General features: G+C 40.9%; 2 protein-coding genes across 4 annotated transcripts in view; one reads left to right on the top strand and one right to left on the bottom strand.

Annotated features, from left to right (window-relative positions):
* FAM13B (family with sequence similarity 13 member B) overlaps nucleotides 1-16,669 on the top strand; it is an 81,022-nt gene extending 64,353 nt beyond the window's left edge. For 2 of the 3 annotated variants that reach the window (XM_050962238.1, XM_050962239.1), the window contains exons 14-24: nucleotides 910-975; nucleotides 2,117-2,324; nucleotides 7,333-7,462; nucleotides 8,149-8,230; nucleotides 8,539-8,768; nucleotides 9,282-9,365; nucleotides 10,786-10,881; nucleotides 11,774-11,857; nucleotides 11,956-12,128; nucleotides 12,583-12,684; nucleotides 14,370-16,669. In XM_050962238.1, coding sequence (XP_050818195.1) covers nucleotides 910-975; nucleotides 2,117-2,324; nucleotides 7,333-7,462; nucleotides 8,149-8,230; nucleotides 8,539-8,768; nucleotides 9,282-9,365; nucleotides 10,786-10,881; nucleotides 11,774-11,857; nucleotides 11,956-12,128; nucleotides 12,583-12,684; nucleotides 14,370-14,493 — 1,379 coding nt within the window. In that variant the 3' untranslated portion in view covers nucleotides 14,494-16,669. The remainder of the gene's footprint in view (nucleotides 1-909; nucleotides 976-2,116; nucleotides 2,325-7,332; nucleotides 7,463-8,148; nucleotides 8,231-8,538; nucleotides 8,769-9,281; nucleotides 9,366-10,785; nucleotides 10,882-11,773; nucleotides 11,858-11,955; nucleotides 12,129-12,582; nucleotides 12,685-14,369) is intronic. The other variant, XM_050962240.1, reaches the window with a different exon arrangement.
* Nucleotides 16,670-25,391: 8,722 nt separating this feature from the next.
* PKD2L2 (polycystin 2 like 2, transient receptor potential cation channel) overlaps nucleotides 25,392-25,605 on the bottom strand; it is a 34,938-nt gene continuing 34,724 nt past the window's right edge. The window contains exon 21 of the mRNA XM_050961929.1: nucleotides 25,392-25,509. Coding sequence (XP_050817886.1) covers nucleotides 25,392-25,509 — 118 coding nt within the window. The remainder of the gene's footprint in view (nucleotides 25,510-25,605) is intronic.

Below are 25,605 nucleotides of genomic sequence, written 5' to 3' on the forward strand. Positions count from 1 at the left end.
CTACATATAGAATATATCTTGATTTCATATATCCAGTTCTTCAGCTAATTTTATGATCAGTTTTGTGTAAAATTATTTTAAGATAGGAGGATTGTCTGCCCTACATGTTTTTGGGTTGTTAACTCGTGATGATATTGTATTCAAGATAATTTGCTTTATTTTATTGCTGCAGTATTTTAAATTTGGATGTTCTCCAGTCCTGTTTAGAATTATCATTAGGACCTCAATCTTCCAAGCATTCATGCTGGTGCAGACCTTTTTGGCATTCTGTTTAAGCCAATGAGTGCAGGCACTGTGAATGCAGAAGTCTTCATTAGTGTGACTGTTTGCAAGGTTGGGATTAATTTTCATTATAATATCTTGTTGGCGGAATCTTAGAAGTTTTGCGACCAGTCAGATTCTTGCCTCATCTAAATGGCATTAAAAGCTTGCTCTTCTAATAGTGAAAAAAGCAAACTCGGGGACACAAATCATTTAATCTTATCGTTGGAGGTTAAATAGGGGGAAGAAGCAGCTTTCCACATTTATCCTGTGTGTATAAGGGTTACTGATCTCCATTACTTACAAGTTGTGAACAAAAGCTGTATTTTGAACATGTGTGTTTGTTAAAATGTGGAGATGCAATGTAGGTTTTTATTTGAATTGCAGTCAAAAATGATTTTCTTTCGTTAAAACTTTGTAAAGTGTTTTGATTAACGGCCTCTTTGGGCAAGTGCTGAGAACACTTATCTGCCATTGAAGTTACTGGGAGTTGAGAGTGCTCAGGACCTGGCCCAAAATGAGCAATTGAATAGTGGGAATGCTTTCCCGTGGTACTGTATCTTCCTGCTTTACATGTTATGTATGGTTTGTTCTGACTGTGCTGTGTGTTCACTTTAGTATTTTTGCCGTTCTTTTTCATTTTATTAGCGTCATGCCCTATCACTTTCCCCCTCATTGATTTCAAAACAATGCATCTGCAGAGAGAAGGGGAGGGTAAGTATGGTTAACCATATGTTCAGTTATCTGCCTTTTTGATGGTTTATGATTTGCTTTCTAACTAGCCCTTCACCTGCTGTTCCTATGTCTTGGGACATTTCTTATCTTCAAGTGAAAAAGCTTCCTTTTTTGTGTCTTACACTCATGTTTACAAGTCAATTGTTTAAACAATTATGAATTTCTTTTTCAATGGGAAGCAGGTACAAGGGTTATTTTTAGTGTTACATTGTGGGTTTATTGTCATTCTGCACACTTTGAACTCAGTTTTCAAATGCCAGACTTTCACTGGAAAATACAGATTCTGTGACCTTTTGAAAAGAGAAATGAATTATTTCTTAGAAATGTAAGCAAACTGCTGGGCAATAAAACATATTTCAGAATTTTAAAGGACACTATCAACTGACTTGTTAAGATTTTAACTAACTTTAAACCTTTTAAAGATTCGCTATTGTTTTGTAATCCCCTGCTTAAAAGCAGTCTCTTCCAACAAATAGTTTCCTTGCTTCTAATGGAGCTTGACACTGTAATTCCGTTTTGTTTACCTCCTTGTTTGTTCACCAACAAAAACAATTTTGCCAGCACAGCACAGCTTCAGGAGTAGTGTTTAACTGTGACTTCAGGTCAACATGTGGAGAAGACACGAGTTGTGTAGTCCCTACACAAATACTGATTTTCCCCCCACTGTCATCGTTATAAAGATGGATTTAAGTAAACAAACATTGCTCCTAATTGATAGTGTCCATTTTACCTAGCACTATTCAAATGTCAGGAGAATAACTATATAAATAAATTGGTCAAGTACTCTGGAAATCCATCTGCTCTGTAATTTGCTGCAACTGTTACTGAAAATGCATACTTCCCGTAGTCTCCAAGTTGCTTAAGTCTAAAAATAATGCACGAATGTGCTGTTGATTTGTGCAAAACACATGCATACTCATTAGATATACTTTGAAATACCTGACAGAATTTGTAGCTTTCTAATGTATTTCACTATATTTATTCACGTTGTGTGTGACACATGTTTATAGCATTCAAGATTAAACATTGGATACACATTTATTTTTCCTTTTGACACTGTTGTTTTATTACTCTTTTAATAGACTAGTGCCATTTTTGTGTTCTTGTTTATATTTTGTAGAGCCATTTCCTGCCTTTAAATCTTGGCAGGAGGACAGTGAATCTGGAGAAGCCCAGCTTTCCCCACAAGCTGGAAGAATGAATAGTCATCCTTTGGAGGACTGTCATCCAGTGTTGTCGCATCGTAGTTTGGATTTTGGACAAAGCCAGCGTTTCTTGCATGATCCAGAAACATTAGACTTCTCATCAAAAGCACTTTCTTTTGTTAGGTGTGTACATTAGTGCAATTTGGAAAAAACTGTTAGCATGAAAATAAATGTTGTTGTATCTCTGCTTTCTGTTGTAGATCCGTGTGTTTTTCAAGACTTGGTTGACTAATTGAAGGTCCAAGTGTACTGTGTGGTTATGTGACCATTCAAATGATCACATAATTCTCCCTTTTGTAAAACTGCTATATACATGCCTCCTCATGCCATAACTAGTTGGTCAGGGAGCTTTATTTGAAAGGGACCAAACAGAAGAAGGCATCAGGTGCTCAGGTACTGCTTTTTGAAGAAGTGCTTGTCCTGCAGTTCTTACAAAGACTGAGCTATGGAGCTCTGTAGAATAGGCTTCTCCTCTAACTGGAGAGCTTGCTAAAGAGGGACTTCCTCGTGCACACTTTGAAGCCCCTCTAGAGTAGGGGCAGGGCAGGCTGACGCTTCTGTGCACTGTAGGATCCCCACAGCTGGGGATGTGTCTGCCTTGTGTAGTTCCTAAACTTGGTTTTAATGTTAACAGCTCCCCAACTGTATCTCCTTCGGACTTCCCCACAGAGAGATCTGACTTTGAGGCTTTCCACCTCCTTCCCAGCTGCTATTTCATGTAACTCGGGGAAGAACAGGAGTTCAGTTTGGATGAAACTTGTAGCAGGCTAGTTGTTGGGAGAGCAGCCCTAGGCTAGTCTCTGGAGGGCAGAGAGGTTTGTGGCATCATAGTGAGTGGAGTTTTCCTCTGTGCTGTCTGTTGCTGCGTAGTTTAGCTCTAATGTGCCTTGTAGTACAGGAGGTTTTGAAAGATGTAGTTTGTCGTTGTGAGAGATGCTGTTTTAAGTGGAAAGAGTTCCCTAGTAGTTTGGCCAACCAATCACTATAAAGCTGCTTCCAGTTCTGCTGAAATGGAAGAGCAGTTTAGAAAAAGTTTTCAGTCAAGACTCTTGGACCTGCACCTTCCTGTTCTTGCCACAAGCTCTCTCCATGATGGACAGTAAAGGCAGTTTAAAACTGCTATATTTGTGAAGCTTATTTTAGTTTTTAAGATTTCTGACTACAGTGAAAAGTCTTATTAGAATCTAACAAGAAGATACTATTTCCTTTGTTTGGGATCTTGGGTGAAGAATAACACTTTTTTCCAAATCTTCTTGATTGCAGTGCATCTTTCAACTCTGTGTTAGAGGGAACAGAGATGTGTATTACCTGTCTCCAGAAGCAGGCAAAGAAATGTCTTGAGTTCACTAAAGAAATCACCAGAGTACTTTTTTTCCCCCAGTGTCTAGGAAAAGTGCTACTTTCTATTAATCTAGTCTTTGAGAGTGGAGAGCATCAGAGGGCTAGCATCTGAAGAGATAATAAATATTTTGTAAACTCCAAAGGAGAAGTTGCATTGTATACAGTTATCTAAAATGAGTGCTACTATTGTAACCTTGAAGAAGGATGCAATCAGCAAAGAACTTTTAGCCTTGAGGATGAAATGTGCATGAAGACGGAAGACTTTTATCCTTGAAGTATTGAAGAAGCAGCAACACAAACTTTTATACCCTTTATTTTTCAAGGGTCTTGATATGGTAGCTTGGTGGAACAATCTGAAAAGACCTTTCTGAAGAGCTATGTTAGTCTTGGCAGGTTCCTTTGTGTAAGGTGCTCCCTAGGGCTTTCTTTTGAAATTATGTATGTTAAGAATTTTTTTGGTACTAGCAAAACTTTCAAAAGGGAATTTATCAAAGAAAATTGTTGAAAAAATTGCAGGCAAAGGTGGTTGAGTTAGAATTTTGTTTTGTCCATTGAAAGCCAAAGGGCCTCTTGCTCTTCTATACTTTTTGGAGCCAAGGAGAACCAAAACCTGCACGTGAACTGGGCAAGGAAGTGTGGAAGGTAGGAAGGCCGGCTTTAGTGCATGGAACCTTACTTGCCCAAAACCCTGTGGAAGCAGAGGCATTCTCTGGAGTCTAGCTAGATTCACAGGTTGGAAGCGGACAGAGCTGTATGACAGCTGCTTTATGCGGCATACCCGTCACACCCCATGAAAAGCAAAATGGTACAAGCTTGTTCAGCCCAAGCCTGCAATAGCAGCTTAGGTTCTGCATCTGTGCTGTGGAAAAGCCCTTGCTCCCAAGAACTGTTGGAAGGTAGCAGTGGTTAGGGGAGCATTTAACACTACAGTTTCTGAAGGAGTCATGCTGTCAAGTAGATACTGGGGAGATGGGAGACTGCCAACAATGTGAAGACACCCGGGTTCTGTATGGGTGTCCTTACTTCCACTGGATCCCTAAGATCTTCAGCTATAGGGATCTCAACCCCTAGTATTTTCTGCTGTGAAGAATGATTGAGTTTCAACTCAAGGAGTTGCGAATTCTCTATATGGTAATAATCTGCTTAGGGGAACATGACCCTCAAAGAGAGCCAATTATTCAGTGTCCTTTTCTGAATACTATTACTCTGAAAAGCACTTTTTAAAAAGTGCTGGAATGTGTGTTGAAAATAGTTGTCCCAGGACTGGAGAATTTGGGAACAGGAAAGACCAAATAGGACTCTGACTCTTCATTCAGCTTTAAATGTTTTGACATGAAAAGTTTTCTCTTCCCATTCCCTCACTGAAGTCAAGAAAAAATTAAAAGTTTGTTAAAGACCTATACCATAGTGCAAACTGATGAGTACAATTTCAGAAAAGTGCATATCAGATCATAAGATCTATACTCTTATTCTGCATATACCCTTCAAAACACTAATCAAGCATGTGAGCTCTTTGAGGACCAGGTATCCCAAACATTGCTAGCTATGTATACTACAGACAGGTGCATTAGTGGAAATTCTGTAACTACTGATTCTTGGTCTTGAAGTGTGGAAGAGGTTCTGCCGTGTTGGATCCCAAGAAGTTGAACAAATGCACAAGGAAATTCAGCCTGAGGATGCCATCTTCAAATCTATCATTAATAAACCCTAGGGATTGTAGGGTTTATATATTTGGTGGACACGTATCTTCATAGCCTTGTGAAACGTAAAAGCTGTTTTAATTGGTAAAATCATTACTGGTATATTATTTTATAGCTTATTTTCAGCAGCTATGTGTTTTTCACCAAAAGGCTATTTATATTAGTGCTATCACTGAGTCTAAAAGGGAAATACCTATTTTCCCTATTTAACTAGCAGCTTGATTAAGGAAAACTTCAGAGAATAAATAACTCAAAAGAATAATCTAGGATTTGAGATGAATGGGCTTGTTGATAATATGAAGAAAGAAAGCTTTTTAATCCAGTCAGATCATCTCTCATCTAGGAGTTCAGTTAGGCATCAGAAGAGTGATCATCTCTGCTTTGGAAGAGTGGGTCACCATACTACAGAATCGTTATTTTTGTATTAATTCAGAACAGTTCAGAGGGGTGTGTGCTTAAAGGAACAACCCTAATGTTACAGTATTTGAGGGTAGGGATTCTCTTATCTCAATGTCTTATCACTATCCAAGGCATCAAGATAAGAGAATCCCTATCTCCAGGTATTGTTAGACTGGGGTTGTTCTTTTAAACATGTGCATGCTCCTGAATTGTTCTGAATTAATGATGTTTCTCTGTACAGTTGGTCATACAAAAAATTCTAATCTGAGTTTCAATCAGTCTCTGAATCACTGATGCGATGGACAAGCCAGGAGTAGTACTGCAGGGGCCTCTGCTACAAAATCCATCAAAGGAACTGTTTTCAGAACATACGCTCTTTGACGCAGGGATGTCTTCCTCTGTGTTAATAAAGAATTTAGTACGTTTTGGGCACTCCGGCAATCTGAAATAATAACACTTGTAGCAGACACCAACCTGACAGAAGTAAGTGTGCATTGAAACAACTTTTTGGTCAAGGGAAAATCTCTTGAACTCGCTAGGAATAAGAATTGTTTTTCTGTATTCTTTTATTTCCCTGTTTGTGGTTTTACTATTAATTTGTTTCTGTAGGGAGGATTGATGGACATGCTGTCTGTGAATAAATGAAATGTCTTGCCTATTTATTTAGAGGTACCATTTTCACCAGCCGGATCCTTATATTTGTGTTTAAAGGGAAGATGATGGTTTTCCTTGTAGAAGTGGGTTTTGTAATAGTATAATAGTTTTTAGATGTCATAGTTCACAGCTTTTTAGCTGAAATCATCTTGTGGCAAGAGGAAGGGGTGACTCTTATATGTGAGAGCTGTATTTGACGAAGTAGGTATTCACCCACGAAAGCTCATGCTCCAAAACGTCTGCTAGCCTATAAGGTGCCACAGGATTCTTTGCTGCTTTTACAGATCCAGACTAACACAACTACCCCTCTGATACTCTTTTATGTGACTCCACACTTGACTGGCAACTCTTCCAGCTGCCTGTGTTTTCATCTGAGCAGAGTACAACTTTCCAGTGATGATTCGTGGAAATGTAATGTCAGAGAAAAGAAGTTAATAGATCAGAACATTTTCCTCTTCATTCTGCTTAGTCATAAAAACAGATCAGTACCTTTTGCAGAATTCCATGTGACCTGTGAAATGCATGTAAATATACAGTTGCTTGCATTGTTACACCAGCAGTTTCCAAACATGTTCCCTGTATGACCCTACTTTCATATGTATTGCTTCCTGTGACCCGAGACAGCATGGAAGACACCAGATAAAAATGGTGTCTCCATGCAGCGTGACCTTGCATGCACTGTATGAACAAGGTCACACTGCAAAGAGGACACCATTTTGCTTTATAAAATGGCATTCTTCAGACAGCATGACATCAGGTATGATGTGTGAGGTCGTGCTAGATGGAGGGCACCATTTTGTATTGCAAAATAGCATCCTTCATGCGATATGACCACACATGTATTGTGCATGTGAAGTCATGCTGTGTGGAGGACACCATTTTGAAAATGGTGTCCCCTGCACACTCAAAATTACTGTGACCCCATCTGCTGATGGAGTGACCCCACCTGGGGTCACAACCCACAGTCTGGGAACTGCTGTGCTACAGTCTTTAAAACATACAAAACTTTTGACTTTTTTTTTTCATTTTTAATTCAGAACACGAAGAGCATCCTTTAGTTCAAAAGATGACAGAAGGGAAGACAGGACACCCTATCAGCTGGTCAAGAAGTTGCAGAAAAAGATAAGACAATTTGAGGAACAATTTGAAAAGGACAAAAATAGTAAAGTAAGTTAGTAGTCTGCAAGTTAACATCCTAACAATGTTAGATTTTTTTTTCATCTCATGTTTGTTTTTTTTTTTTAATTTTTCAAGGCCAGAGTCTGTCACCCTTACTTAAGTTGAAAGTTAACCTATTCTGCAAGCAGTTCCACTAAAAATTAATGTTTCCTTGTGGAGTGAGGTATGACTCCAACATGACTAAGGGTAACATTCTGGCCATATGTGCCCAGCCTTTATGTAGGGGCTATTTAGGGGGGGCTATGATGGGAGGGTGGGCTTCTGGCAGATGGAAAGAAGTTAATTCGGGACCATATCCTTCAGTGAGTCCCTGCAGGGGCTTTCTCCTACTGGAACTCACCTATCTTCTCCACTCTGTTCTCCTGATGTTACCTGTAGCCATGCCCCTCTTTTCCTGCTTCAGACTGGAAAACATTGGTAGTAGGCAGCATGCTGCTAGTGCTGAGACCGAAGGAGGACCGGCACTGACCTGCATGCAGGTTAGTTGGAGCTGTCAGATGAGATAATGTGGGTGTGGAGAAGGAGAGGAACAAGAACAACTTAATTAGAATGCTTTAGCTAGTGTAAAAATGTCAAATGTTTGTAAAGATTTCACACAATAAGCTTTAAAGAACAAACTTGCTGTGGTTTTCTTTGCTCCTGTGCAAATGTAGCTTGTGTATTTTTTTTTCCAGCCCTCCTACAGTGATATTGCAGCCAATCCAAAGGTTTTAAAGTGGATGACAGAGCTTACCAAACTGAGAAAACAAATAAAAGGTATGGAATGCTGCACAAATTTTGTTTTCAGACAAAGATAAATTGCCTCACACTAAAACTGAAATAATTTACACATTCAAGAACAACCCTGGGGGTAGTAGAAATCATTTAACTTCTGGATCCTCCTGATTTGTTCTCCAAAACCAGGAGTAGTTTACACTTGTCTGTGGGACTTCAGGAAGGGCTAATTGAAAGTGGTTTGTATAAATAAAATTTATTATCCATCCATTCTTTTGTCATCTGTCTGTTTAGTTCTAAATAGTTTTTGAAATCTTTGTTCTTTGGGATGGGGCAATTTTCTTAATCAGATGAAAAGCACAAATGCTCAGATGGAGAATTCATACCTCAAACACGTCCACGAAGTAACACTCTTCCAAAAAGCTTTGGCTCTTCTCTGGAGCATGAAGATGAGGAAAATGAAGATGAGCCCCGGGTTATGCAGAAAGAGAAGAAGCCTACCAAGGAGGCTACTCTTGAACTCATTTTGAAAAGACTGAAGGAGAAACGAGTTGAAAGATGCTTGCCAGAAGACATAAAAGTAGGTGTAAATTGGCATTTCTTAGAAACAACAGCTTCAAATACTGTCCAAAAGAGCAATAAACATCCATCAGCTGAGATGTAATTTTTTCAGTAGATGAGCTGATCTGTCTGGCAAGAAGATAAGATTTGTTTCAGATGTCATTTAATTTTGAGGATGCCTCTGAGTAAAGCCATGTTTTTATTCAGAACTTCACTGTCTTCTAACTATATTCTCGTTTGTACTTGCGGTGGAAAGGAGATGGTTGTAATACTTCTCAGGAATGTCCACTTCTAAGCCACTAATGTATTAGGCTTACAAAAAGGTATCATTGCAGCACATTATTTTGTTTTGCCAAATATTCAAGTGTATGTTGTTTCCCTTTCTTTAGATAAGGACAGAATATATGGTATATAACTAAATTTTCTGATTTGCTAAGATGCCTATTATTTACCAAGTTGCCTAATGTAGAGAAGCTATTCAAAAGAGGTACTTGCATGTTTGACATCGATGTGAATTATTCTTGTCTAACAGAAAATGACAAAAGACCATTTGGCAGAAGAGAAAACATCTCTCCAAAAAAGTCTTCTGTACTATGAAAGTCAACATGGACGGCCGGTAATCTTTTCTTAACTTCCTCAAAACTACTCTAAAATACACCTAGGCAGCAATAACTGGTATGCAGTGAGGACACCGACTGTTAACACAGTTATTTACCAAGAAATGATATCATCTATCAATTGTGCTAATAAATTTCCATGTTACCATTGCTTCTCGCGGAGTTATACATAGTTTTAAAATTAACGTGATCACATTTACTTATTATGTAGGGCTTTTTTTCTAAAACAAAATGCTAATGTTGAAGGCAGGCAGATAGGTATATCTCCATGTATTTTGGGGCCGGGGGGAGGGGGTTGATCATTGGCCTGCCAAACCCAGTGTTGAGTTCAGTCCTTGAGGGGACCAGTTGGGATTGGTCCTGCTTTGAGCAGGAGGTTGGACTAGATGACCTCCTTGAAGTCCCTTCCAACCCTGATATTCTATGAACATTCTCTATTTGTTTTGGTGCTGGCATTTTGGAAGAGGTGTAGTATGAGCTGATGAAACAGTGATACAGATATGCTCTAAACCACTCCCAAGTTCTTTAAGATACAGTAAATGTCCAAAATGAAACACAAGAAGAAAACTGTAAAATGTACTAGTTTTGAATGTCTGTTCTTGAGGATACAATACAAGAGGGCTTGTATACTCTGTTTATAACCTTGGAAAGACTTAGATCTAAAATTCTATATTTATTGCATTTTCCTGCTAGATGATTTCAGCAGCAGTATTTTTCTCTCCACTTAATCATAGTTAATTACTCTAAATGTGTCTCTGATGGATCTTCTTCCAATCCAATTGCCTTTAACAAGCCTTCCTAGATGTGTCCCTGATTGATATCACCAGTTGTCCAACCAAGCCCATTTCAAATTGCTATTATCCTCTACCTTCAAGGGGCCAGTTTCCCAGCTGGGGATTATCACTGTGCTTATGCTATAGGCCAGGAAGGGAATAGCGTAGAAGTTTAGCTATGCTGGCCCTATATCACTCAGAGATTTCCCCACACTGAGGGAATCCTTAGCTAGCCATTTATACCAGCTTTCTGGCTTCTTTATGTTGTCAGAATAGTGACTGAGAATCTGCAGTAAAACCAGATATTCTACCACAATAGCATCTTTCTCTTACTTTGCTTATCATTTCTAGAGAATTGTCAGAATTCATCCTCAGCCTGCCTCTGCTGTTATCACTAGTCACTGCTCCAGTCTTGGTCCCTTTCTCTCTTTCCCAGGCTCTTTGCAGTGAGAAACTACATTTCTATGTGAGCTGCCTTGTCCGTTGGGAATTCTTCCCATCAGTTGTGTGTGTTTCTCTAAGTGTTATGTTAGGTTAAAAATAAACCACATTATTTTACAAATGCCTAATTGAGCAGGATGTCAGAGCTGATGGCTGTTCATGTGAAGTGTGCTACTCTGTTACATATTTCTTTCTCTTTCTTTAGGTTACTAGAGAAGAAAGGCATATTGTTAAACCTCTGTATGACAGATACAGACTTGTGAAACAAATGTTGACTAGAGCAAGCATTACTCCCATCCTTGTAAGTAAAGCAAATATTTCTTCATGTGTTAACCAGACTGTCACCTGACAAACGTTTGCAAATTAACTATTTTGAGAAAACATCTCATGAATAAAAGTGCTCCATGCTGGAGTTTCCCTTTTAGAAACTATAGAGCACAGTCCTTGTGTTAGCGCTGTTGAAAGTGTGAGGTGACTCTAAGTCACCTTTACACATTCCCAACCCTTGGGGACCGCCATATTGCATTCCTGCCTCTTCCTGGAGCACTGTACCTAGCCTCAGTGTGCCATCTGCACCAGGGTGCTGGAAATGGCAGGTGAAAAGCCGGCTGTGCTGGCTTTTAGCAAGCTCAGGAGTCGTCTGTACTGGGGGAATCCTCATCAGCCTTCTTTTTAGGGCTGGCGTAAGGTTCCTTTCTGCCACTTAGCTGGTGCAGAGTAATCTTTCCAAAGGCTGAGGATCCAGCCTGATATAGTGTGTTTCCCTAACTGACTCTGGATTTTGTATGTGTAGCAAGAGTGAAAGTGTAAATGGAAATTCAGAAGGAAAATATTTGAATGTTATGTGAGTTGTATGAGAGACATGATCTGGTTTTTACTTTATTTTAAATAATGTAGTGGTGGGCACAGACTGTATTTTATTAGTAAGCATTGATCTTTGTAAAAGAGTTACTTGTGACTTAAACCTGTAACGTCCATTGCAATTCAGTTATCTGCTTGGAATGGTTCTTTACAGGACATCTGTTTTTAGGATTTACTGATCTTGTTTTGTTAGTGTTGTAACAAAAACGTGAAAATTCCAGTAATGTGCAAAAATGGAATTGAACAAAATTAATTGACATTTCTTTGTGTAAGAGCTTAGTATACTCAGCATCCATTTGTATATAACAAAAAGCAAATGTGGAATATTGCAGGGGTCACCATCAACTAAGAGGCGGAGTCAAATGTTACAGCCCATTATAGAAGGGGAAACTGCCCACTTCTTTGAAGAAATTAAGGTAAGTAAAACACTTATCAAATATTTCAGTTCCTCCTTGCATATTCAAGAGAAATGTTTTAAATCTTTGTTGTAAACTTCTGCTTTATCACAATGCAGGAAGAAGAGGAGGATGTTGATAGTTTGTCATCAGAATTTAATGATATCTTAAAAACTGCTGTCGAAACACAGTCTATTTCCAGCCCAGCTGAAAATTCGGAGTCTGATCTTGAAGACAGTCAAGAAAAGCTGACTCGGGACCTCCGACTATCAAGTATCCGAGCAGCTTCTATGTGCGTATGAATAGAACGTGATTAGTGCTGTACTATTGTGAGAGTTACACTGAATGTACTTAAGACTATAACACCAAATGTGGAGTTTCTTAATATAAGCAATTGTCTTTCTGTATCTCTCAGCAAATGTGTGTGTTGAGTGATTCAGATGAAAAGGAGTTCATCTGAGTGTCCAGTTGGGACCGTCTGCTGTTCTTACTAAGAGAATTAAACACTTAGCTGTTGTTTCAAATGATTTTGGGTTGATGACTGAAGAATTGTATCTTTTATTAATGATTAGCCTATGTTGGTCTTCCCCGCCCCCATCAAACGTATCCTGGATACCAAACTACTTCTGAGCAAAATCAATGTAATATCAATCCACCTAGTTTCTTCATTTTGTTTTTAAGAGGGCAGATGAGGGTTTCCTTCTTATTACTTGGCCAATGTCTTTTTCTTCTTTCTTAATTTTTAGGCCTGAATTATTAGAGCAACTTTGGAAGGCCAGAGCTGAAAAAAAGAAGTTACGCAAAACTTTACGAGAATTTGAAGAGGGGTTTTATCAACAGAATGGGAGGTCAGTTTAACAGAACAATGAATATTAGGCTGGTGCTTCATTTTTTTACTATTGCTTATTTATCAATCATACATTTTAAGTTTACTCTGTTTGGGAAACTGAGGCACTAATTTTTGTAGCAGTGTCATCTTAATGTCCACTTAAATATGACCAGTCTTCATGCACTTCAGTACAGTATCCATCATCAAAATGTTTCAGCACTCCTTTCATATTAAACAAGAATCTAGCAAATGGAATCTAATCTGTTTTGCATCAACAATCCAGTTATGTGTACCCTTTCATTATGCATAGTCTCATGAGGAACACTCATTTTAATGTAGGACTAGGTCAGGGGTGGCCAGGCTGAGAGGGAGCCAGAATTTACCAATGTACACGATAAAAGAGCACCAGTCGGCGCCTCTCCTTCCCTTCCTGCACCTCCTGATCAGCTGTTTCATGGCATGCAGAAAGCTGGGGGGGAGAGGAGCAAAGGCACGCAGGCTAAGGGGAGGGGGCAGGAAGGGGTGCAGTGGGGGCAGGGCCTGTGGCAGAGCCAGGGACTGAACAGTGAACACGCCCTGGCACATTGGAAAGTTGATGCCTGTAGCTCCAGCCCTGGAGTCAGTGCCTGTACAAGGAGCTGCATATTAACCTCTGAAGAGCCGCACGTGGCTTTGGAGCCAAAGGTTGGCCACCCGTGGACGAGGTAATAAAATAATCCAGATTCTTCTGTGCATTTTAATAGTGAAGGCGATGCACTCTTCAGTCTTCCCTCCCCCTTGTAAAGTGTGACTGGAAATCCAAAGAACAGTTTATCTCATTTTATAAAAACAGGATAATCCCTCTGTTTTTATCTAGTGAAACTTTTCTACTAAGAAATATCTACTTCTCTAGTGTTCCAGTAAATCATTCTGAACAGAGGGTAATTGCTTCATAAACAAGACAGGGGGCATATTTTTGTACCTTTTTAAAAAATATATATTCCAGAGTCCCTCACAGTCCTCATGCTTAGGTGTCTGTTGTTGCAAATTTGGCATAACTTGCTACTGTGCGTAAATTAATTTAAAACAGTAGCTGTTTTCTCAGGGTAATAGTGAATCCACACCCACATATGAACAGAACATAATGTATCTTGCTTAACTAAGATTTATTTACCTTTTGGCCAGCTATCAACTCACTGGCAGCTGTAGATACAAATTCAATTAGTAGAGCTTCATTGTGTGCTCGTTAAAGTCAGCGGCAAAACAGACATTGACTTCAGTGAGTGAATGATCAGGTCTATAGTAAACGGCAAATAACCTTTTTTTAAATATTTAATTATAGTTTTAGATCTTTTTATTATTTTTTCTTACCTCGGAATTGGATTATAATTTGTAGCTATCCATGAAGTTATTTATTCCCACTATGATTTAAAAAAAAATTCATCTATGGAAAAATTTTCCAGACAAGCTGGAGACATTTTGTAAATGTACTGCTGGTGATTATGCTGAATTAATCTCTTCAGATTTTTCTCTCTCCCAAGTATTTTAGTCAGTTATTCTACCAGCTTTTAACCCCTTAGCCCTGGGGCAGTTGCAGTATGTCTGTTGTCAACAGGTTGCATGCCAAAGAGATCACCCAGAATCATACTACCTCAGTGTGTGATATTTGACATTCTGAGATGTACAGGTTTTTCTTGGAATTTAAATATTTTCTTCTCTTTACAGGAATGTACAGAAAGAAGATCGGGCTCCAATGTTTGATGAGTACAGGGAGTACAAGAAAATTAAGGCCAAGCTTAGGCTTTTAGAAGTCCTTATCAGCAAACAAGATTTTTCAAAATCAATATAGATTGTTCCTTAAAAACACTGAATAACATCATGTTTCCTCATATTACCATAGTACTTATCAGGTGCTTGTGTTCATTTTGTCATGCACTGTTGAAAGAACCCAGTTTGTGCACTTTATTATGGTGCCACTATAAAATGTTTGAAGGGTAAGTAGGTCATGTCTAGAGAGCAAATAAAATGTTCTAAATTAAGAGACTGCTCTATCCAACTTTAGCAAACACATAGTTTCCTTCAGCGTTTTATATTACAGATGCATCTTGTTTCAGAAAGACTATAGAATTTTGTCCTTTAAGCATTCAAGAACTTTGGAGAGTCAACTTTTTGTTATCAACTTTTTGTTATTACCAATTGTTTGCATTACTGAAGAAATTAAGGTATATATCTATATCTTAATGCTACACTGAACTATTCTTGTTGCCTTTTATTATGGAAAACATGACAAAAGATTCCACACACGACTTCCTGGAATACCAAAAGTGAACAGAAATTCCTTTCAAAGAACTGCTGTGGAACACCTTTGTTTGATTTCTGGTATTCTAAATTACATCTGTCACCCGGTAATATGTATTATGATCAATGGATTTTGCTACTTAGAGGTCACATTTCCTCATCAATAAGGATGACAGTGGACAAACCAGAAAGTGACCTTGCTTAGTGTACTTTTAAAACTTGGAAAAACTGAACAGTTATATCACATGCTGCCTACAGGACTTATGTTACTGTTGTTTATTTTATCAGTTATTGTTTATCAAATAGTGGTCACATAGTGTTTGGTCTGAATTGGATACTGCATCTCACCCTTCAGAAAATTTGAGAAACAAAATAAACATTTCAGTTTATGGGAAATCTGATGGTGCTCAGACATTTACAGCTCCAGCAGATAAGAGCTGGTTTAGGTCAATTACATAATTTTGCTATATCTGAAACAAGTTTATGAAGGGCTAAAGTCACTGTAGTTAAAATGCACCTGAGAATGGACAGTGTCAGTCATAGGGGGGAAAAATTACTGCTGTATATCACAATGCATTATGCAGCTGGGGAACAAAAATAAATGGATTAACCCTTGTGATGTAAGCAAATAGTACATGGGCCTTGCATGATTCAGCTTCAGAATTGATACTAAAACAATGTTTTGATTATCACATCCACTGTGTTGAATGATTATTTAGCTTGCTTATGCTATACAATACAACCGCCATCAACAACACGTTTTGATCTGGTAAAAACTAAGTGTTAATTTTAACTGGTGCTTTTTGAATTTTTCAGTGTGCATCAGTTTGTGGCCATGTTTTGCATGCACCTACTCTCACTGCATGTTTTTATGACTGACTAATGCCAACACCAATATTATTCACACTGCTTAATAAAAGACCAAAAATGAATTTTTTTTCACAAAGTTACTAGATTACTTGTTCTGTCATGTAAACATACGGAGTAGGTTCAGAATGGGATTTCTAGTGCACCAGGTCATCGGTGTGCTATAAAATAGAGGGGTTTTTTGGTTTTTGTTTTTTTTTTTTACCATGATTATTGGCATGTAACTTTGGAATTTGGAAGAAAGCACTAAACTAGTTGTGCATTGGTGGTTTGCCTTTTTATACAGCAAGATGATTTTTAGTGGACCCTAGAGAATTGTGAGGTTAAACTAACCTTGAGACCATTTCTCAGTTTTATGCAACTCCGTTGTGCAATGTACACTTCCAGTTACTTTTCTTCAGTCTGCAAACGCAGGTGTATCCAAACATCGAAACTAATGTGTACTGTATGGTGTTGTACATGAATGTTTGTGTTTTATATATACCACATGCAAAATGTCAATATGCACTATTTAAATGTTCTAAATAATATATTCCTCCTTTATAATGCTTAAATCTATATGATTCCAATATTTTTATAAGAATCTGAGTGAATGATCAGACTGGTTCCAATTCAGAATTAACAGCTGCTTTGTGTGTGTTATGCAGTGTTTGGCTGTTTATTCAGTATAGTAGATAAGCATGGCAAGAGTTATGCTACAAGTGTGTTTTGTGCCATCCTTGTTGAGCAATAAATAAATGGTAGAATTAGGCATTTTGTGATATAACATAGTTTTACTTTGGTACAAGTAAAAACTATATATCTATATATCAATATATAGATATATATAAATATATATAAATAAACCAGATACAATTGCATTGCTATGTCTGGCATTCGTTGTGTAGACTTCATAAAAAAAAAAAGTACCTTAACCTGTATTGTCTTATTTCATTGCAGTAGTTTCTTTTCATGATATTTTCTTCTTCAATACAAGGTCCTACAAAGAATGTGGGGTCCTTTAAAATTCCTTTGGGTTCATACTGTATTCTCATTCACTCCTTAGCTTGATCCTTAATCTTAGATAGACTTCTGGTAAAAAATAGTTTTGTCAAACAATTCACCACCGCCAATGAGGTCAGAAATAGTATTCACTCAGAAAACATGCACACCCAACTTTACTCACTCTTGTATTCATCAAGGCCAGCAGATACAGCCATTGCATACATTTTTGTAAGCACCATAAGGATTTTTTTCTACTGAGATGGTTTCTAATAGCATCTGTTTGTGTATGATCACACCTAAGACGATGATTGACTCTATTCTGGTCTTTTGAACAAGCCATTCTGTTACACTTGTTGCATGGGGTTATTAATCAAACCTGGATTTTGTCTCTGAGGACGTGTACCATTTGATCATGGTTTTCCAGAATCACACTTGCTCCTTTTTCTGTAATGATACAAATCTTTGCATGTATCTTGAGGCTTAGGGGAATAGGCCACCTACTGTCTTGGTTCCCACCTTAAGCTTCTGAAGTCCTGTTGACACTAATTAAAACAATTATAAAACTTCTGAAATACATTGTCAAAACAAGTGTATTTACAAGTATACAATTATACAAGTCTGGTCCAATAGTAAACCTTCCTTGATTACACAAAGTGCAGTACTTAATAAATGAGAAACCAATTAAAGCAAACTGTCTGAAGGATAAAAACATTGTTTTGCCATTTTTGGTAAACAGTGTTTTAAAAAAAAAATAGCACTATGCTGCCAAGTTAATATTTGAGGTAGTCTTGACTTCCAGAAGACTTTGTTGTGTTTTCAGTTTTGCTTTGAAAGTGTTTTAGTAACATGCTGAATGAATTTAACTTCATAAAATATATACAGATTAGTGTGGACACCTTTCTGAAAGTGTTCTGTCAAAACTGAAATACTTTTATATTAAGAAAATCCAAAGCTTTAATAGTATCCATAATCTATAGCAGGTTTCCTTTGAGGTACAAACTGCGTAGTATTTAGAAAGATCTTAACTATGGGCAATGTATTAAACAAAAGAGCTTTACATTGACTGTTGTCTTCATATATTTGAAATGATTCTTGCATACTTGTGATATTCTGAAAATGGCAGCAGGAAAATGGAGTAGATCTGAAGGGCAGCTGTTAGTTACAGCAGTGATGATGGCCATCTGCTGCCGACATTTACAGGTATAAAACCCATCAAAGGCAATAGTGTAACTGAGGGTATGACTACACTGCAATAAAAAACAGCAGCACCATGACTCTGAGCCCAGGTCAGTTGACTTGGGCTTGCAGAGCTTGGGCTCCAGGACTAAAAATGGCCGGGTAGATGCTCAGGCTGGAGTCTGGGCTGAGTCCCACACCTCCCACTGGGTCTCAGAGCTCAGGCTCTGGGATGAGCCCATATGTGTACATGGCAATTTTTAGCCCTGTAGCCCCAGCCATGAGAACCTGAGTCAGCTGACCTGGGCCAGTTGTGGCTATGTCACAGGTCTCCTATTGCAGTGTTGATGTACTCTGAGGGGCTACCCTTTGCAAAAATGCCTGCTATCTCCTATTCCTGTCCATGCTAGGGCTGGCCTCTGGCTTCAGTTGATGGAAGTGATGCTTTGTCCAGCAAAGACTGATACCATCTCCTGTTGTTTCCAGTAGGGCTCAGTTCAGGACAGATGGTGACTCCTTAATTGCCCTGTGTGAGCCAGGCAAGGGGAATGTGGATGTGCCAGGGCTGGGGCTGTGGTGGCAATAGAGAGGGTGATTGGGACCGGGCAGGAGGCAGACTGAAGATGAATGCTGGGGATTGAGAGTGTATTGAGTTGAAGGGGGCATGCAGAGGAATGTGTGGTGGAGAGGGAGAGTGGGAAGGAAAACAGGCCAAGTGTGGGTCAAAAGACTGAAAAAACATGCAGGAAGACTGAGTGGAGCAGGTGCCTATTCTGCCTGCCTGTTGAAAGTGAGAGAGCAAGCAAACAGCAGTTCCCACCATCCAGGGGATCAGAGAGGGTCACAGCCTCCCAGCTCATCAATGAACAGGGAGGCTGCATATTTTGCATGCAGCTTGACCCTGTGATGATCACACACAAGCTATGCAACTTCCCCTAAAACTGGAGGGGAAAATCTTAAAAGAATGATTGGCTTTAAATCATGAGCTTTAATAAAACGTAGGATGTTTGCCTCATGATTGAACATACGGTGTTTGGGGCAGTATTTTGAATATGAGGCAGTAATTGTGCCCTCTCGCACCAAGCAGCTTGCAGGGAGACTATTTGGAGGAGGTAGTGAGGAGAGACCACCAGAGACAAGGAGTAACAATTTTCTATTAAAGCAAAATAAGTCAAGGAGGGAAAAAATGAACATAGCCAAGAATAGGGGCAAGTATCCAGGGCTAGGGAAATCCCCAGCTATAAATCTACCATTTCAGGCTTTTTTGAGGGGGATGGGGGGCAGGTGGGGGGAATGGGGATTGTCACAGTAAGGCAGAGCTGGGCCAATACAATAAATAGCCTGTTGCAAGTTCTAGCCTTCTAAAGGTCTATGGGGACTTGTAATCTGTGGAGGTCATGTGACTGAAGACTACAGCAGGGGCTGCTGGGAGAAGGGAGCCAGGCTATAAAAAGATCTGTGTTGCTCAGACCAGTTGGAGAACCAGAGTGGAAGGAGGGCCTGGAAACCTCTCAGCATGGGGCCTAAGAGCCCTGTGAAAGTAGCTGTGGCCAAAGACCCGGAGAGATCTGCTGACCAGAGGACTGTGGGAAAGGTGGTCTAAAATGGAGATGGTGGTTGTAGGAAGTAGCCCCAGGAATCAGCAAAGCAGAGCAACTTGGGAAGTACGGCTGACAGCCTATAATTTAGGACTCTGGGCTGGTCCCTACCTATGATGCCACAGCAAAGGGGAATGACAGTTACTGAGGATTGTTACCTCTGCTCCAGAAGGAGAGGCAGTGTCAGCTCAGCCTGAGGCCGAATCATCAACTCCTTGGAGTACCCAAAGCAAGGGGAAACTGAGGCATGGCTCAACCCTGACACTAGGATGAAGTAAGTGACCCTACTGCAGATGCCTTCCTAACTGTAATATGGTACTAAAATGCTTAGCTGCTTCTCCTGTGTGCTTTTTCCAGACACAGCTGAGGCAGTTCTACAGCAGTTAGGAGGTGCTGATATAGACAGTACCGGCCCTGCTGTGTATTATTTAAGCCCTGGGCAAGATGGAAAGAACATGCAGGTCCCATCCCTAGGAACCTATTAAGGGGGAAACCCAGTGGATGGTGGTAATAGAGCGGGTTTGGAGTCTTAGGTTTCCTCTTAAACTGGGCTGGTGATGGTGTTACTGACATGAGCTGATCTTCATCTGGCCCTTGTCAGTGAAGGATAACAACCCTCACCCTGATCAGTCTGGCTTGGGACAATGGCTGGCCTCAGGTTTTTGGTACTGTTTAAGTTAGTAATAAAGACAGATCATTTCCAGTGTATTTGCTGTTTGGGAAGCAGGACGGGATCCAACCCAAAGGTTCAAATGATACTTCCTGGCATTCAGCTGTCTGCTGTTTGGTACTTCAGGTATTTAGCTACTCATCCCAGTGCTGGTTTCAGCTCCTAGACGCTCATACCACTGCAGCTCTTCCGAGGGCAGGTGCACTGTGCCAAAGCTTGTTAACCCTAATGATGGTTCCCAATGACCAGGAAGGTGTCCTTGCTATTGATTGCTTTGAGCTGCCATGCTGCAGTGATTTATATGAGGCAAACAGCTGCTGGCCTTCCTTTCCAGCTGAGCCCAGCAAATTGCTAAGGATGGTTCTTAGTCGTCGTCTGCTTCTGAAAAGGAAAATCTTGTTGCCAAGGGGTGTATGTGCGTCCCTCACTTGCAAATTAGAAAATTGTAGGACAGGCAGACAGGCAGACAGAGAGAGAGAGAGACAGAGAGAGAGAGAGAGAGTGTGTGTGTGTGAAGGGACAGTAGATTTCAAAGGGTTTGTGATTCTGTGAGGAGGAATAGCATTCCTTGTTGAGTTGGCTCTTCGTAACGGGAATTGGGTCACTAACAGGAAGCATTGGGAGAGTGAACATAAATGCTGATGAGCATGACTGGATTTTACTCCTACTGATCACACATGGGATTCTCACTAACACCAGACAGCTGACTGGGCTGGAGGGGTGCTGAAGACTTCCCTTGTTTGAGAGGGGTGCAAGGGTATGTGTGTCCTCAGAGAAAGGTCATTCCTTATTCTCATCAGTGTTTGTATACACAGTGGGACACTGGGAAGAGATGTTAGGTCAGCAGAACTATGAAGAAAGAATGGTTAAAATCCACCCTAGCTAGTGATAGATTCTTCTTTTCACAAACTTTCCTGCCCTTAGAGGGGTGGGGCACGGAAATGTGACAGGTGGGTCAATGTGTGAGCGGTCTCCATAGGGGGTACCATACAAGCTTGAGCAAGAACCCCACTCTGCTCAAAAATATTCAGGTAGGAACCAGCAAACCAGTAGTTCATTTTGGTAGATGTGATTAATGAGCAGCCTCTTCTTGCTTAGACCTAAAACTATTCTAAATGGGTTAGTGCTGCATTTTACAGCAGAAAACTGAAGTAAAAGGCAGATTTATGTGCACTTACAGTATCTGTTCATAAGGCCACTGATATCCAGCAGAGAGGCTTACCCCAAGATGTATCTCTACAGGACAGCAAAGTTCATTCTTCTCTAATAATTCTTATAATTACGAACTGCTATATAGCACTTCACCATTTAGCCATTACCTTGCCATCCATCAGCCACTGCTGGAAGAGAATTAATTTCCTAATTCAGGTGCTTATCAGTCATTGTAGCATCTGGTGCAATTTAATTTTTGACCTTTTTTGAGGAGGCAGGAATACATGAGACTCTCTCCTCTACTTAAAAAGAGAAGGCAGTTTCTATCCCCCAGGGTTGCCAGGGGAAACCTTGAAATATGATCCTCAAGCTCCCCAAATGCTCAAAAACCAGAAGGCAAATAATAAATTTAGGTTTTGGTTTTTATTTTATTTTGAATCTTATGACTTGGGGGGGGGGAAGTGGGATCTGACTTTTTTTTTTTAACATTGGGTTGGTGATACTGCACCCCTGAAAGTTTGCAGAGACAGTGAAAAAAGAGCTAAAACTCTGAAGGTTACATAATGGGCAGGGACTCCCATGGCCTGGTGATAAGGTGTTAGGGGCAGAGCTTCATTAAGCCTAGTAACTATGTTGCTTGGGTCTGTTTGTTTCTCTTCAGGCTGTAAAGGGAACATTGACCATGGGGCTTTCCTGCATTTCAGGAGAAAAATACATGGGAACCCTTAGGAAACAGAGGCTGGCTACACTGGAGTTAAAAACACACGTCTGTCCAGTGCCAGCTGACTCGAGCTGTTTAATTGTGGGTAGAGATTCAGGCCCTGGTATAGGACCCTGTGAGGTGGGAGGATATTACCTCACCTACCTTGTGTCTCTAATATTCTGGGATGGCCAGGGCTACAAGAACACTGCACCCAGCCTTAGAGACTAGCTTTTGTGTAGGCTGTGCCAGGGATGGAGAAGGTTACAGCTGTGCCTGGTTGATTTTCTGTATGTGTGGCTGGAAGCAAGTATGGGAGTGGACATCCTGCTTCCGATGGGTCCTGCCCCTACTTACCCCTCCCTTGCTGGGAACCAGCCTCTGTTCTTCCTAGCTGGCCCTGGCGCTGATGAGCTCCCTTGTCCTGCAGCAAAGGGAACGCAGTTTGGGTCTCCAGTCAAGACTGGTGCCTGGGCTAGAGGCTCAGAGCTGTGCTGGCGAAGCAGCTGGAATGGGTGGGTAAATTTGAAATAATAATGATAGCACCCCGCTCTTATGTAGCACTTACAGCAGATCTCAAAGTGCTTACGAGGGCGGTATCATTATCCCCATTTTGCAGCAGAGGAAACTGAGGCACGGGGAGGTAAAGGGACTTACCCAAGGTCACCCAGCAGGCCAGTCTCAGAATTAGGAGTAGAACTTGGGTCTTCTGAGTCCCAGTCCAATGCTCTATCCACTAGGCAACACTGCTACATAGCTCATTGTACGCCGACACCTGGCTCTCAAAGATATAGAACATCTCTCCTCTTTTTGTCTTTACTAGAACAAATCTGGGTCGCAGGTGGGCTGTGCGCTGATCTTTGGGGAATTAAAATACAACAATGCTGTCCAGTCTCTGCACCGGTACCCCTCTGGGTTTTGTGCAAATGGAAGAAGCTGAATGCCCTCGTAGCCTTGTTGTCAATTGCTTCAGAATTGGTTTTCTACCGGAGGGTGACCGGAGTTGAGCTTTTCCCCCTGGCAGTCACCCAGCTAATCAGACAGCCAATAACCACCATGGCAGCAAAGGAGAAATGTGAACCAACGTTCGCTTAAGTTTCCTTGTTGGTTTCTCTCTCAGGCTCCCATCTGAAATGTGGGTCTTGGAGCAGGGAACTAAAACTGCCCATTTAAACACTCAGTTAATTTGAATGAAGATGGATGGTCCATTCCCTTTAGTCCCTATTTTACCAGCTGTGGCTGTGCCTGAAACCTTCATTCAATGCCAGGCTGAACAGGAGCAGCAGCCTTGTTGGAAAGAGGATTTCGGCTCTCCATGAACTTGAGAAATGTTTCTAAAACGTGCTTTGCCTCTACCTGTCTCACGTCCCTGAACCACCGAGCGTGTTTAACCGACAGGGAATGTAATATTGGGGTGAGCGAAGCCTTACGAGCCCCAAGCAAGAATCAGGGCCGCAGTGTGGTAGGTGTTGCACAGACTGATTGTCTATAAACAATCTGGGTGCGGGGACTGTGTGTCAGAGGGGACGCGATCGCTGAACAGTCTGTGAGGTGTAACTTGCATTGATTATTATCGATTATGCAATCACCCCTGGAACTGAATCCTTTCCACCCTTTATAGTGCTTTAGCCTTTCTCTGAATTATAAGCGGTGGAGTCAGAGTGTTAAACGTAGATACTAGATAACAATAGAAAGCTTTACTGCCTGCCAGAATCCTGTCCTCCCAATAAGCCAGTCGTTTAGCAGGCATACAGATCAGCGGATTTTTATTTTTCCATGACATTTGAGAGTTTGGCAGTGTAGTTGAATGGCCTTCCATCTTCCCTAGTGTCTGTTCTTTCAGAGCTAGTTGTGAAGAGCCAGTTGCCAGCATGCTTGGAAAGCTTTGGAATATAGGATTTGTTTTGTGCAATCTGTCTCTCTGCAGCTGGAATCAGGAACAAACAAACATCACTATGACCAGCTTTAGTTTTAAGTGAGCCACCTCTGGATTCTCTTTAAAAGATTTCACCTGAGCCATCCAATGGGTGAATGTATTGGTGATGTCAGTCTATCCCATTGGGTACCGCTGATGGCAAAGATCTGAATGAGTCATTGGGGGGATGGGAGGTGGAAGAGAAGGGGGTGGGGAAGCATCTTCTGAGCCCTAGCATTGGTCCGCTTCTGCCTGTGCGGTGTGTGTTTGTTGGATGTACAGAGACCTCTGGTCCCCAGGACTATCAATCCAGCACTTCCCAGGAGCATCAAATATATAGGGGGAGGGGACACATAACAACAACAAATCCCTAATCCACCTCCCAAGACAGGCTGCTCCGTTTAAAATCAATGCTGGCTGCTTTTATTTGGTAAGCGAAGAGGAAAGCTTCCCCTACTGACTCAATTGAAGGAGGACTGGAAAACAAGAATTCTTGTTCTCCCATGCTTTATAGGTGAATCAGATTTGCTGTATAAGGTGAGACAAAGCTGATTTGTGAGAAGTGGGAGCCAAAGGAAGGCCTGTTAAGGATGGGAACTCTTGTTTCTTATCAATTGGCAGGATCTGCCATAACACAGAAAAGTCACGCTGCTTTTATCTAGTTATCAGCGGTAAATGTCGAAGTGCTTTACAAAGGAGGTCAGTATCGTTATCTCTATTTCCCAGATGGGAAAACTGAGGTACAGAACTGCAGCAGCTTGCCCAAGTTCACCCAGCAGGCTCATGGAAGAGCCAGGAGTAGGATGTGGGTTCCCTGAGTCCCAGATCAGTGCTCTGTAAGTAGTGGCGCTCTACTGGGGAGGTCTCTGCAGCCACTGCCCCATGAAGACAGGCTCCAGGCAGCCCCCATACAAGGGGGGAGGTAATGGGCTGCAGACCAGAGTGGGACTGTAGGATCTGCAACTACATGGATCCTTTGACTCAAAATGTCTTTTGGGGATAGGAAAAGGCAGCCACCCCGATCCAGCCTGTTGCTAGAACAGCCATGGCTGGGTTCTGCTGCAGCCCTATGCCTTGCCTGCAGCTTGGGGATCAGAGATTCCTGCACAGAGCCAGAACAGCTCTGGCTTTTGGTGTGTTTTGTGTGGGAGTGGGACTGGGGGACGGGGGAGGGTGAATTTCACTCACAGTCCTGGTGAACACGTTGGTTCACAATTACGGGGGGTGGGAGGGTGTTTAATACTGAATTTCTCTGTTTCAACTTAAAAGAAATGTTAAGAAATGCAGGAGCTTAGGAGAGACACACTCCTGTGGATAACTCAGAAATTCAGTCAGCATGGAAATAAACCCACCTGGGATTACAAATGGGCCCATCCCTTATACCTCACTATCTCTGTTTCTTATCTGGAGACCCTCTCAGATCAGGCACGCCTTTCAGAACTCTGCTCAGCTTTGCATTAACCTCATTTAGTCGCTTCTCCAGTTCCGTTGCGTATCTGAAAAGTCTAGAACAGAATAAAAATGCACCGATGAATTGCACCCAGGGGGCACTGTTTGGTTTTTAGAACCCTGTTTGTAAGAGTCATCCTCATTATTTGTAT

Source organism: Gopherus flavomarginatus, chromosome 7 (assembly GCF_025201925.1).
Source record: "Gopherus flavomarginatus isolate rGopFla2 chromosome 7, rGopFla2.mat.asm, whole genome shotgun sequence".
NCBI classification, from domain to species: Eukaryota; Metazoa; Chordata; order Testudines; family Testudinidae; genus Gopherus; species Gopherus flavomarginatus.